This window comes from Aedes aegypti, chromosome 1, assembly GCF_002204515.2.
Source record: "Aedes aegypti strain LVP_AGWG chromosome 1, AaegL5.0 Primary Assembly, whole genome shotgun sequence".
NCBI lineage: Eukaryota > Metazoa > Arthropoda > Insecta > Diptera > Culicidae > Aedes > Aedes aegypti.
Window position 1 is genome coordinate 205,289,639 of NC_035107.1, and position 13,663 is coordinate 205,303,301.

The 13,663-nt window shown below is 40.7% G+C and overlaps 1 protein-coding gene across 1 annotated transcript in view; it reads right to left on the reverse strand.

Moving 5' to 3' along the window:
* LOC5570620 (high-affinity choline transporter 1) overlaps positions 1-13,663 on the reverse strand; it is a 123,689-nt gene that overhangs the window by 62,781 nt on the left and 47,245 nt on the right. Inside the window, exon 2 of the mRNA XM_021857315.1 lies at positions 7,758-8,552. Within this exon, the coding sequence (XP_021713007.1) occupies positions 7,758-7,923 (166 nt within the window). The 5' untranslated portion in view covers positions 7,924-8,552. The remainder of the gene's footprint in view (positions 1-7,757; positions 8,553-13,663) is intronic.

A 13,663-nucleotide genomic window follows, 5' to 3' on the forward strand; every position in this document is an offset into this window, starting at 1 on the left:
TGTGCTCCATGTAAGAATTGTCAGCTTAGCGCCATTTCCAACTTGCATGATAAATTGTGACACGTTTCACGTTCTGCATTGGTTCGCAAAAAATAATTGCGTTATAAATCGAATTACCATTGTTAATCTACAACTTTGAGTATTGTTACAAACTGCTTACGATGAACATGTATACGTGCTGCATTTCGATTGATAACTTATAAATGATATGTTTTATACCTCTTAACGCTTTTAATAAGGAATTTTCAGTTAAAATTAAATGCGATCTGACATAACCTTATATTTACGTTATCTTCCTAAAACGTTACGTATTTTATGGTTGATCCCTTATGTACATCAAATATGTACTCAAAATTGAAAATCTATAATCCTATGATTGCAATGGTTGACTTACTGATGTGGTTTGACGCATGAAACTGGATGTGTCCCACTCGCCCCATTTACCGAGGTAACTGCGTCTAATGGCTAATTGTCCATCTTTCTTTCACAATTTAGAAATTATTCGATCAAATTCATGCACACACCAGCAAATATGTTGCCAAAATGTAACCGTGTGGTTGGATTTGCATAATATTGACATTTTTGAATTATATTGAACAATCTGTATGAACTATTGTTTTTATGTCCCACTTGCCCCGGGGTACCTTATTTGAAAAAAAAAATGAAACAAGGTGTACTTTTGGGAACTTATTATCAGAAGGCACAGTGTGTTTGTTTGACAAATTGAGACATAATTTTTAGGAAAAAAATACGCGTTCTAGTGAGACTCGAACTCACGACTCCGTGTACGCTAGACCGGCGCTTTAACCAACTAAGCTACAGAACACCTTATGGGTCTGCGGAATAGAACGCCAAACTGAATCCGAGTGCTAACTATAAACCGTGTTAAACACGTCTCTTTTCGCAAATTCATGTCTCTTTCGGATTTAGATGACAAACCCCCAACACGCTCGCGTTTGTATCTCCCAATTACAAGTGAGAGCGACTTGTTTATTGATACTGAGTTCTTACGCTCTACAGTCGCTATAGGTAATCCACAAATTCATGTCCCAATTTGTCAAACAAACACACTGTGTCTTCTGATTATAAGTTCCCAAAAGTATGTTTCAGACATACCAGCAAATTTGGTATATACCAGTAAAGGGCAAACAATCATTAATGAAACAAGGTTTATTTCGACAATAACCGACAAAAATATAAACGTATCCCCTTCGTTGTCCAAATACATACTGAACAATCATATTTAGCACATTTAGAACAGTAGCATAAAACGATCTCACCAGTTGATAATCCATCCTCGACTGAGCAATAAGGAACCTGTTTGACGAACTGATCATACAGATACGAATGTTGCACGTACATCGACTTCAGCATGTTAAATTGAAGCTTCGACGTCCCATGAACCACCGAGGCCGATGGGTGGCAAATCAGAAGGCGTGAATTTACGCAGCTTCGTCGTCATGGTTGTCTAGCAAATGTGCGCTCTTGAGTTGTTTCTATATATTCAACTAGCGATTACCCACAATCTTAAGCCTATTTCTTTACACGGATAAAAATCTGACCCCCATGCCATGATTTACAAATCATGAAATTCATAAATTGGTTAGGTCGTAATATCAGGATCACAAATCATGGTTCCTGGAGTTATAATCATGATTCCTCATAAGCGTAACATCCAGTGTGAAAACACTAAGCGGCGCACTTTGCTTCATCTCATTCGTATCGAACACTTTTAATTCAAGATGACGAAGCGGTTGAGTGGTAGTGTACGTGGCTTACAATCGGAAGGTTCTTGGCTCGAATCACAATGTATGCTATTTTTAACTTTTTTTTATTTTTTAGATCATAAACGGATGCGCGACTCAGCATTTTTGGCATTTGAATCATGATTCCGAGCAATCAGCTACAAAAACCTAACGCGTGTGTTGCGTTACAGCAGTCTGACTTTTTTTTTATAAAAGTACGTTTATTGTCGATTTTGTTTTGATAAAAATTATACAGATAATAATTTATGAAACTCCGACTTGGAAAGCAAAATTTAGTTCATCAGAATCTACCTGACCATTGCTATTATCAATGAAGGTGACGTAAACGACTAAGTGCTTCAAAATTAAAATTCTATTTCTCGTCGATAACCGCTCCAATGATGGTCGTATTAGTTCACCGCAGTCAAAAAAACGTCGATCTCCTGTTGTTACTGCCATCAGTTTTTGCCGCAACAGTCTGCTTGCTTCATGCACTCTAGCACAATCAAAAAAATTGTGCTGTAAAGTTTCAACCGCCGTACCACAGTGCAGACACTGATCCCCGTCCGATCGTCGCATTCTATACAGAAGTCGCCGGTGTGTTACCTTCTGGTTTACCCACAAGTAAAGATTGCTCTTTTCAACAGATGAAAGGCCACGCATCGAAATGTTTTTCCAAACTCGAGTCCAGTTGCTGTTCGCATTCTCCAATTCCACTTTCGGCCTATCCGTTCTCTCGATGAGGAATTGGTTGATTAGATCGGCGGAGGGGTGTTGGCGGATTTGAAAGGGGAGAGTGGGATAACTGTTCAGGATAAGCTTAATGCAAGGAAGATCAGAAATGATATTTGCTTGGGGGGGATTTACTTGGTGAAGGAGGGAAGAAAAGTAGGGAAGGGATTCGATCTCATGTAAGTGACGGTTGATTAATAATGACTTACATTTGAATGTTGGTAGGTGTAATTTCAATCCTCCATCCTCTTTTTTTCGTGCCAACTGTTGCATGGGGACGTTTGCTGTCATTCCTCGAAAAAGATATCTCCGCATAGTTGCGCATAGTTTAGCAAGATGTGCCGCCGTTGGCGCCAACTGGGCGCCAATATACCACATTTTCGACGACAGGAAGGTGTTCAGCAATGTAACTTTCTGTTGCAGTGTTAAGTCTCGCATTGAGTGAAGCCAAATTTGTCGGGTAAAGTTAGCTACCAGAGTGTCCCAGTTCAGCGAAACCATTTCCCGCACTGAGTTGGAAAAAACTACACCGAGTATTTTCATAGTATTATCAGTGCGAAGCCACGGTACAATCAGCAGATTGTTTAGTACACCAACGTCAATCGCGATGGTTTTGGCTTCATTCATTCGTGCTCCAGATACTCGACCAAATCTCCTGAATAGATTCTTCATTTCATTGATTTGGTCTATACTGGTGACAATGGCACTGATATCATCAGCGTACGCAACAACTAGATCTCCTCCACACACTTGTTCCAATCTTCGTAGAAGAGGGTGAAGGTAGAGAACGAATAAGTGCATGGATAGAGGATCCCCTTGCCGAACCGATCGTTGTATCGGAAATGATGCAGAAAGATGCCCGTTGATTAACATTCGAGAGGAGGATGCTGCTGCAATGTTAGATAGGAGATCAACCAATGCTGTGTTGATGCCCATATTACGCATCGTTCTGAACAGAAGCGTGTGGTCCACCCGATCAAACGCATGATCTAAATCGAAGCCGATCAGTTTAGCAGTACGTCGGTTTGCCTTCAGCTGCGCTATTTTATCCTTTATGGCGAGTGTAGCTTGAAAGATATTTTTCCCATCGTTTGAGCATTTTTGCGAATCGGTTAACACGTTGTGTGTCCGAAGCACATTTTCGAGCCGATGTTTCAGGATACGTGACAGGATTTTATAATCAAAATTGATTAAACTGATTGGTCGGTAAGAACGAGCGGTGTCTCCCGCCCATAAACTGAGCGCCCATAAACTGAGCGGGGAAGTTTGATCTAAGGGCTTCGTTCATGATTAGATTCAGCTCACGATGAATCACATCAAACGCCCGTAGGTAGAACTCTTTGGATAGGCCGTCGGGGCCAGGAGATTTTCTAGATGCGCTTGTTTGGATTGCTGTTAGAATATCGCATGTTGTGATGTCATCCATGCAGGCTGTGTTTGTGTTGTCTTGCTCAGGGATGATTCGCTCGCAGTCAAACGTACCTCCTGCCTGCTCCTCTTCCACCGGTTCGCGTGCATACAAATCGGTGAAATATCGTACCATTTGGTCCCGAATCTCATCGGGATCGTCGATCACTTCGTCTCTTTCGTTGCGCAGCTGCTCGATAGTTGTTTTGCGCCTCGCTCTTTCTCCGAGTTGGAAAGTGGATATTGGTTCTCCGGCGACAAAAGTTTCATTTATTCGGAAGAACATTTCCGAAAACCGTCGCTGATGCGAAAGCATTTCGGCTTTCACTTGGTTGATCGTAGTGAGCATAGCGCGGTTGTTGTGGTAGCTATCATATGCTTGCCGTAGTCGCTCATATAGCCGCTGCTATTCACGATGAAAGTCATCGAAAGCAAGTTTCGATTTCCATCGAAAAAAGGATTGGATTTTGGGTTTAGCACATGACAGCCACCATTCCATCCACGATGCGTAATTACGACGCTGGCGAGTCCAATACTGCCATCGTGTTTGCAGCTCGTTAATGTTTTCTGTTGTGAGGACATGTGGGCGGAGGGACCAGTAACCTCTGCCAGGTATTCTGTCAGGAAGTGGAAGCAGCATTCTCACTGTAACTGCTTTGTGATCCGAGAAGCAACATACATGTACACATGTTGTTCTCAGATGTTCTCGCAAGCTGTCGCTGACATAGATTCGGTCGAGCCTGGACGACGAATTGTGTGAAATGTATGTGTGGCCCGGCTCGCGTGATCGAAGCCGTTGCCAGACGTCATGCAGCCGAAGTTGCTGTATGGTATTTTGAAGTGCGGGGCTTGAGTTTGACCCTGTCGCGTCGGATTGCCGAATCACGCAGTTGAAATCTCCACCGAATACGACATGATCGGTGCGGTGGCGGAGATAGTATGCGACAGTGTTGGTAAAAAAAACGTTCGCGTTCGGCACGAAGAGCCGAGCCTGACGGACCATACACGTTACAGAAAGTAGTGTTATGGACACGTAGAGCAAGCAGACGTCCATCCAGGATCTTCTCGATGTGCGAGAATTTAATGTGCTCTTTTAGAGCGATTGCTGTTCCTCTCCTTGCTTAATCCACGTTACAAACTACATTGTACCCAGGCAGGTTGAGTTGTTCGTTCTCCACTTCTTGCAGGAAAACAATATCGAGTTCGACAGAGCGGATGAACGTGCGGAGTGCGTTTATTTTTGTTGGATTGGTGATCGTGTTTATATTAATTGTACCGATATTCACACTAGTGTACTCCATTATTGACGGATATCATCCCCGGAGGCTCGGTCATGTTCGTTGGTGCTTGCGTTGTTGGATCGCAGCTTCTTTCCTGGTGGTGATGATCGTCTCGTTCGTAGTCGTCGGTTGCTGCTGGATTGATACGATGCTTGCGAGCTATCCGTTTCGTTGCCATCAGCTCTTCGCAATGTAGTGAAGCTGCCAATCGGGGTTGGTATCGGTGGGATTTGGATAACGGGATGTACTCCGGCAGGTTTGGCTGCGGGAGGAGCCATGTCATTCGTTTGCTGTATGTTTGATGGAGATCGGGTCTTGTTCATAGGTGTTGGTTGAATTGGATTGCTCGGTTGTGGTTTTGGTTGGAGGTTGTTCGGCTTTGCCGGTTTTCTGAGCACTTGCTGCTTCGCAACGTTGGCATACGACTGGTCTGCTGATAGCTTTTGTACCAACAGTTTTTTGTTTTGTACACACGGAATACCGACATGTACAAACTCTAGGCAGTGCAAGCATGTCTGCCGCTGCCCCCTGTAACCTACCGCCGTGTTTTCTCCACGAATTGTCACGAGGGAGGGAATGTTTCTCTTCACCACCATTCGAGCGATACGCACACCAGTTTTAACGCCGCCGAAAACGGAGCGTTCGTCCCACAGGAGATCGCGGACGTTAAGCACATCGCCGTATTCGGCGAGAAACTCGGCGATTTGGTCGTTGGATATGTCGTTGGAGAGGTCGAACAGACGCACTTCCACTGCCCCGTCCTCCATCATGATCCGCAGTTTGTAACTCTTCCCGTCAAACACGAAATCGTGCTTGTTGTCGTGCTGTTGGACGATCGTCTCAGCAAGCTCTAGGCTGTTGACCTCCACGAAGGTGCAACCGAGTCGCTTACTCGGCTGGAGAAGAAGCACATTTTCTCGCGTGAGGCCGAGTTCTTTCCCAACGAATTTATGTATTTCATCGTGGGAAAGCTGCTTCGGAAACTGCGAGTAGTCAACACGGAATGTGTTTTCGCGGCGCGGCATCGCGAAAAACGACGACGCGGTTACTGCGAAACACGGCACTAATAGCAACGGTGTCAATAACTGACAAAAACGTACGTAATAGTCTGTGATCGACTTCCGATGATCGCTCTCTATACAATCGACTGATCGGCTCGGAAGTTGAGCTCTAACTGTTATCATGAGTCCAAATCATGGTGTATTTTCATAAGAAAAAAACACGCTGGAATCATATCATGAGTCATAATCTTGTTTTTGGATTCTGATTTCTACCCGTGTAGCAACTCCATCAAACGTTCAATAAGGAATTCATCCAGGGGCTGTACCAGGAAGTTTAACAAGGAATCTATCGAATTCCTGATTTCCTTTAAGGATTCCATCATTAATTCTTTCATAATTCCACCAGGTGTTCCTCCAGAAATTTAATTAAGGCTTTTGTCCAGTGATTTAACTCTCACCCTTCAAGAGAGGGAGACAATGGGCCAAACAAATTTTAATTGATTCGCAATAAGATAAAAACAGAGAATCATCTTCCGATCAAGTTTTCTCAAGTTGTCCCATAACAATTCATTTTATCTACATTAATGTAAAATTTTAAAATAGTATTTATCAGCCTAAAAGTGAGACTTTTTATGAAACCTTAAAAGTGAATATTGAAAAAAGCCTAATTTTCAATCTTCTTCCAATGTTTTGTTATAGGGTGCCGGTGCCGTTAGTGGACTACCTAAGCTATAAAAAATCATAACAAAATAACGAAAAGCCTCAACAAAGATCTTTTGGCGTCAACAAAAAGATTTCAACCTCTACTATATGGGAAAAATATAAAAAGAATGATAAAACTAATATTTTAACATAAAATCGCTTGAGCCACTATTGGTACACGTGTTCCAGTAGTTGCGCTAGTGCTCCAGTAGTAGACGTTCTGGAATAATAAAAGGAATTTTAAACAAAATGGTAAATTTTTACATAGGTTTAACATTTTTCCCTCGGAACAGCAATTAATATCTATCGAATGAAGCATAGATATCATCTCTAAGGCTTTTCTTCATTTTTATACATCCATTTTAAAAACTGCTTCCATCCGTTGATCCACTACTGAAACACGACGTCTACTATTGGTGCAAGGGAGCAAATTTTTTGCATAAACTTAATTATTTATATGACTTTTTGATAAAATAAAAACCTGGAATTTGGCAAATCGACTAAACTAGAGACGATCTATCCACCAAAAATAGCACATGTCGTTTTTATCGAAAAATGTTCGTTTTATTCCATAGTCCAATCTACTGGTACATTACAACCATTGGTACCGGCACCCTAAATAAACTAATAGCTCTAAACGTCTATTTTTTTTAATACTTCATCCAATTTTTTATTTTCAATATTTTAGATTTTGCCCATTTTCGCCTCCTATTTAGGCCTAATGTCACGATGGTATATATTTAACGATGGTATATTTTCAAATTTAAGTGACTCATTATCGATCGGCGTAATCTACGGTTGTCATGTCATCGGCGCAATATATGGTGCTTCATGTAAGATGATTCTTTTTCCTATTGTAGCGCAAAAATCATAATTTCTGCATTACTTACCAGTCATCGTGAAAATTCCCACAAACAGACCAATAGATCGTCCGGCAAGCATCACCTCCTCCTCGGAATCATTTCCGGATTCTTTCTTTCGGCCGGCCCATATTCCGACTGCCAAAATCAAGATGTAGAACAACACAATACTGATAACACCGGCAATGTTGATCATGTTGAGGCTTTTTTCGTTCGCCTTTTGGTATGTCTGCTAATTAGCTTCCAAAAACGCTCCTGATTTCCCGTTTTTCCAAGAATGCGCGTTAACGACCGCTCGCCTAGACAGCAGTATATCAACCTAATGGCACTGCCACAATTGTGCCGAACTGGTCACGTCTAGAAGATTCGTCTTGTAATTGGTCCTCTGATTGAGAGGAAGTCGATCGGTGCTCCGGATTCGGCTTTTACTTTTCGAATAATGTGATTCACAATGCTTTTTTTTATGCCAGTGACTTAATAATACTTAAAGCTTGTTTTTCGTCTCTCTTCTTTAGGGTTGAAATAGTGATGGTTTAATGCGTATAGATAAGTTACGGTAAATGCTTAAGAGAATCTCCAGCCAAGGGTATACCGTTGAAGATGGTTGTTGTTGGTTTTTTTTTTTCTGGAGAGTGTCACCAGGCTAACGATCTTTTCGGTTGATGAGTCGAGTGCTTCTTGGGTAACCAACAGCCAGTGGGTGTGCGAAAGTCGATGGCTTTTATTGTATCGATTATTGTTCCAGGCTTTTTATTCTTCGTTGATGAGATGAAAGATGTGCTAAGAGACCAAGGTCGTTTACCGTAGCCAATGAATGTAGTAGTTCTGCAAGAATAAGAGAAACATAAAATATCAAAATTAGCAATCATAGCTTAATCAAAGAGGATTTTCACTAGCAATATTCTCCATAATTGAAAACGTATGGGTCGGGTAGAAGGAACATTGATCCAAGGGAAACCTCAAGTTAACAGTAAGCATAGTTATGGCATTATATGCGTATTAGTGTGGGGCAAAATAAAGATTCTCGCTCCAGTCCACTTTTGGGATTACATTTGGGTCTCATAACAACTATACACAATGAAATGAAACTATTATTAAGCGCCAGCCGTTCAACGTTTATGAGGAATTCTCTATAGCATTATGCATCTGAAAAGAAAAATAATCGCTTGTCTCGACCAATTCTGTCAAAGAAATTTTTTACTTTAATTGTGTTGAGTAGGATAATTAATTTTACAAAGATAAATCGCCAGAGGTCACCCATTGACGGGCCATATTCACGGGCCTTTTTTTTCTGTTCGGAACATAAACCACTGCGACCAATATTTGATCTATTGTAGTATATCCCGTGTCCCTCGATAAAGCCAAGAAATTACACCGATATTGTCCATGCATCAGAATCCTAGTCCTTACTTCTTCAAACTAGAGAACGAAATAAATAAAAGATTAGAAAGCAAATTGTTGAATTCGACTCATTTTTTTCCTTGTCTCAAGATCATTCTCGGCAACTGGGAAAACCGAGACTTGTCACTTTCAACAAGGTTTAAAATGTAACAAGGACTAGTGTTCCTTTGATTACTATAAGATCCTGTTCTTTTCGTTTGAAGCAGTCAGGACTAGGGTTCACGGGCCTTGATGATTGTATGATGAAAAACATTGTCGAATACCGCAATGAAACCCTACGTTTGTGAAAAAGTTGTTCAGAGAAAATTGATTGGCAAGGTGGCAACAAACAACACATAAAGTATGCTGTATTGCTCAAGATATGTAAAAAGGTCAATAAATTTTCTACATTTATTTTTACCTGCGATTATTTTTCTATTCAGGTGCATAATCGCCATAAAGGAATGACAATAATAACAAAAAGACGCTACATTTTCGGATGCTTAAGACTCAATAACTTGTTTTACACAAGCATCGGATTACTTTGTAAACTTCGGCAATTCAGTCTTCGGTGTATTTGATTGATATTTACGTTTATACATTGAATTCAACATGTATCAAACTTTTTTTAATTTAAACAAGTATTTTACGAACAAAACCGTATGAGTTACATAGAGCAAATAGGGCATTGCATGCCTCTAGGCGTCTTACATTATTCGAAAATTATAGCGAAAAAAAATACTCGTCTTCTCGGTGAGAACTGAACTCACGACTCCCTGTTCACTAGGTACGGGGCGTTACCCCTACACCACGAAAGGACTTATGGACGCAGAAGTTGACATGAATTAGATTACAGCTCAATAATCACGTGGACCTTTTTTGCATTTCCAATTGCAAACTAATGAAGAAATTTATGGCTTGCAGTCTTTAACCTTTAATTAAAAAAGTGTTTTTCTGCTGTCTAATGTTTTGACAGCTGTATTTTCCCTTCTTTAATGGGAAAACTGAAAATTTTGTTACATCATAGTTGGTTTATAGAGTTCTTGTCTTGTGCTTTACTTACTAGTGATCGGTTTTTCGTCAATAATGTCTGTCTTAACATATGTCCGTCAATCTGTCGTATTCGTATCACTGTTTTGTTAAGAAACGGTTTAAAACATAAATATTATGTAACAAAATATAATTATAATACTGGATATTTGAAACATATTTGTTTTTGACAAGCACTTTTGAAGCTATGAAGAGTTAATTTTCATCCATTGGCATTCAAGAAACCCGGTACGTTTTTCTGTCTTTTTTCCCACAAAAGTTTCATCCAGTCAACTGCACACTTAAATTATATTTTACGGATCCCGGTAAAATCTCGAAAATTTTAAAGTTTCGGTAAACATTCGCCACAGTTTGTAAAATTTTGACAGAACTACGAGATTACGGTGAAATTCACGGATTCCGGTATAATAAACTTAGTGTGTGGGAGAGTCTCATTCCAAATATATTGGAGTCGACTTACTTTTCTTAAACGATCTATATGAGTAATTCTACTGCTTCCACAGTTAGCAAATAAAAGGATCCTTAGCGACACCGGTATTATTAGCAACATCTAGCGTGGTTTTGTTTTCATGTGGTGCATTGAACTAAATAAGACCCCTAAACGACGTTTATAGTGAAACAGTAGGCTATGCTTTGTAGTTTGCATATATCACAAGACAAGCCATAAAGAACAAGTCTTCTATTAAAGCTGATTTAGCAAGGTGGTTCAAGATCCGCAGGAGCACAATTAGGAAAATTTAAAGAAATTGTGACTCACTCTTGGCAGCTGCAACCAACAAAACTTGCCGCATGAAAAATGTTTACAAGTACGCTTCAAATGGCAGATATTGTCAGCTTGAGGAAGCTTTGTTTTTGTGGTTTCTCAATCAACGACGTTTGAATCTTGTTGTGTCTACTTCGATGCTGATAATGAAAGCAAAATCTTTTACTCCTCGATTAAGCGTTCCGGCAACTGCTCCCTTCTCTGAGCATGAACAATTTTAAGGTTCTTTTTGAAGTACGAAAACTCAAAGTCACTTTGTCATGTCTAGTGATATTGGCAGCATTAAACTGTTTCGTGAACAATTTTTACATGAAATTTCATCGCGAAATTTGACCGTTGATACGATTTATAATGCTGACGAGTCAGGTTTATTCTTCAGAATGCTACCAGTTGAGACGTTATTAGGACCAAGCGAGCTTAATGCCTTTGGTCATAAGGTTAAACTCTGTGTTATATTCATGCCATGCTGTAATGGTACAGGCAGTCATAAATTACCCCTGGTTGTAACAGGGAAATCTCGAAATCCAAGAGCAATGGAAAATGTTCACGTACCATGCTACCATGTAACATGCTTGTCCTCCAAAAACGCTTGGATGACAAGAGCATTGTTCCAAGAATGATTCTTTAAGAATTTTGTTCCCGAGGTTAGACGTTTTGCGGTGGAAGAGAACATATCCGCAAATGCAATATTGTTGTTAGATAACTGTTCCACCCATCACTTTCATGATAAGGTCGAAAGTGTGTGATAACGCTGTTTTTTACCACCGAACGTAACAACATTGATTCATACGATGGATCAAAATGTTATCCAGAACAAATTCCGCTATCAAAAAAAAACCGTTGTTGAAGATTATGGCACAAGATCAAAATGGTAGATCTGAAGAACAACTTTCCAAAATAAACATGAAAGACCTTTGCTACTGCTTGCACGAGGCTTGAAAAGCTGTTGAGGCAAAAGTAATTCGTCAATCGTGGCGAAAAATATGCATGATCGATGGAGAGTGACTCTTACATGAGGACGACATTCTACTGTCTAAGCTTTACAGCATCCAATCGGAACCGACTGTTGTGCAGTCGCTCAGATAGTAAAATAATAAAAAAAAAACAATCTAAAAATATTAAGCGACGACGACTCGATATCGAGTCGGGGGGCCCAGATAGCCGTAGCGGTAAACGCGCAGCTATTCAGCATGACCATGCTGAGAGTCGTGGGTTCAAATCCCGCTGGTCGAGGATCTTTTCGTAAAGGAAATTTTCTCGATTCCCAGGGCATAAGAGTATCTTCGTACCTGCCACACGATATACACATGCAAAAATGGTCAATCGGCAAAGAAAGCTCTCAGAGTTTGCTTTCATCTGCTGTCGCGAACGGTTGCAACAGAACTTGTCTCTACTGGTTACTGTTAAAAGTCCAAAAGTGTGCCTAGAAATGGTTGAAATTAAGAACACGGTGAGGTTTACTTTCCCACCGGAATCTGCGCGGCCGTCGTATGGAGAAATTGCCAAATTTGTCAAAGCATTGGATGTTAGTATCGTCGAAATGGATACGCTGTACAGACGAGCGGAAAACCATAGTGTTTACTTGAAATTCAAGAACCAGAAAGCGTTCAAGCAAGCGTTGGAGAACAATGTACATCCACTTCGTTTTGAATAAGCCATTTTACGAGACGTTCGAATGACGTTTTCTGGCGGGCCGCTCATTGTTGTTGTTCAAAAAACTAGCATGATATCTGAATGGCGCTGGACACATTTTGGTTGCCGATGACTTCCCCGTCTCTTTCAGCGCATGTTTCTACCCGGTTTACATGTATTACAGGTAACGTAGATGAAAAATATCTTCCCCGCCTACTGATTTAAATATTACATGCGAACATTAAAAACTTTGTTGCATTGCCACCAGCGCCATTGTTGAATATGCTCCTTCCAAATGTGGCGCTAGAAGAAACGTAAATAGGCCTATTCACATGACGTCTCAAATCAGCTGATCGGGAAGCACTTTGACAGTTCTTCTATGAAAATGACAGACCCGTGTTAGCACCGGTCCTCCACTGATGTAAACAAATGCATAGATGGATCTGTCACATGAAAAGGCCTATAAATCGGCCCGCCAGAAACTTTCAAAGCTGGTAAACAAACGGAAACCATATGATTCGAAACGTCTCATAAAATGGCTTATATGCGAATGGGATGACAGTGGTGGTGCAAGCATCAGATGCGGAAGGCAATTATCAATACGTGCGAGTGTGTGGACTACCACCGGAGCTGCCCGATAAGGAAATATCTCTGGTGCTAGGGAAGTTCGGAGAAGTTAAACGTGTGATACGAGAGAAGTTTCCTGTGGGCCTTAGATTGGACGTATACAACGGTGCTCGTGGTGCGTATATGGATGTCAAATCTGAAATACCACCAGCGATTTACTTCCTTAATTGGAGAGGTAATATTTTTTATCACGGAAACAAGGAAAAGTGTTTCATTTGTGCCGAAATGGGACACCAGATGAGCGCATGTCCCAAGAAAAAGGCTCAACGTCGGAATGGTGTTTAGGAAATGAAAGAATCATGTACCTATGCTGGTGTAGTGAAGGAAAATTCAACTATGGAAGTTGAAAAAGTAACGGAATTTTTGGAGGTAGAGGTTTTAGAGGAGGAAAACATTGAAGCGGAAAAAGTATGTGCGGCAATTCAGGAAAGAGAGGATGAATTGAAATCTAAGGCCAAACCAGTGCCAATAAGATTTTGGAGGT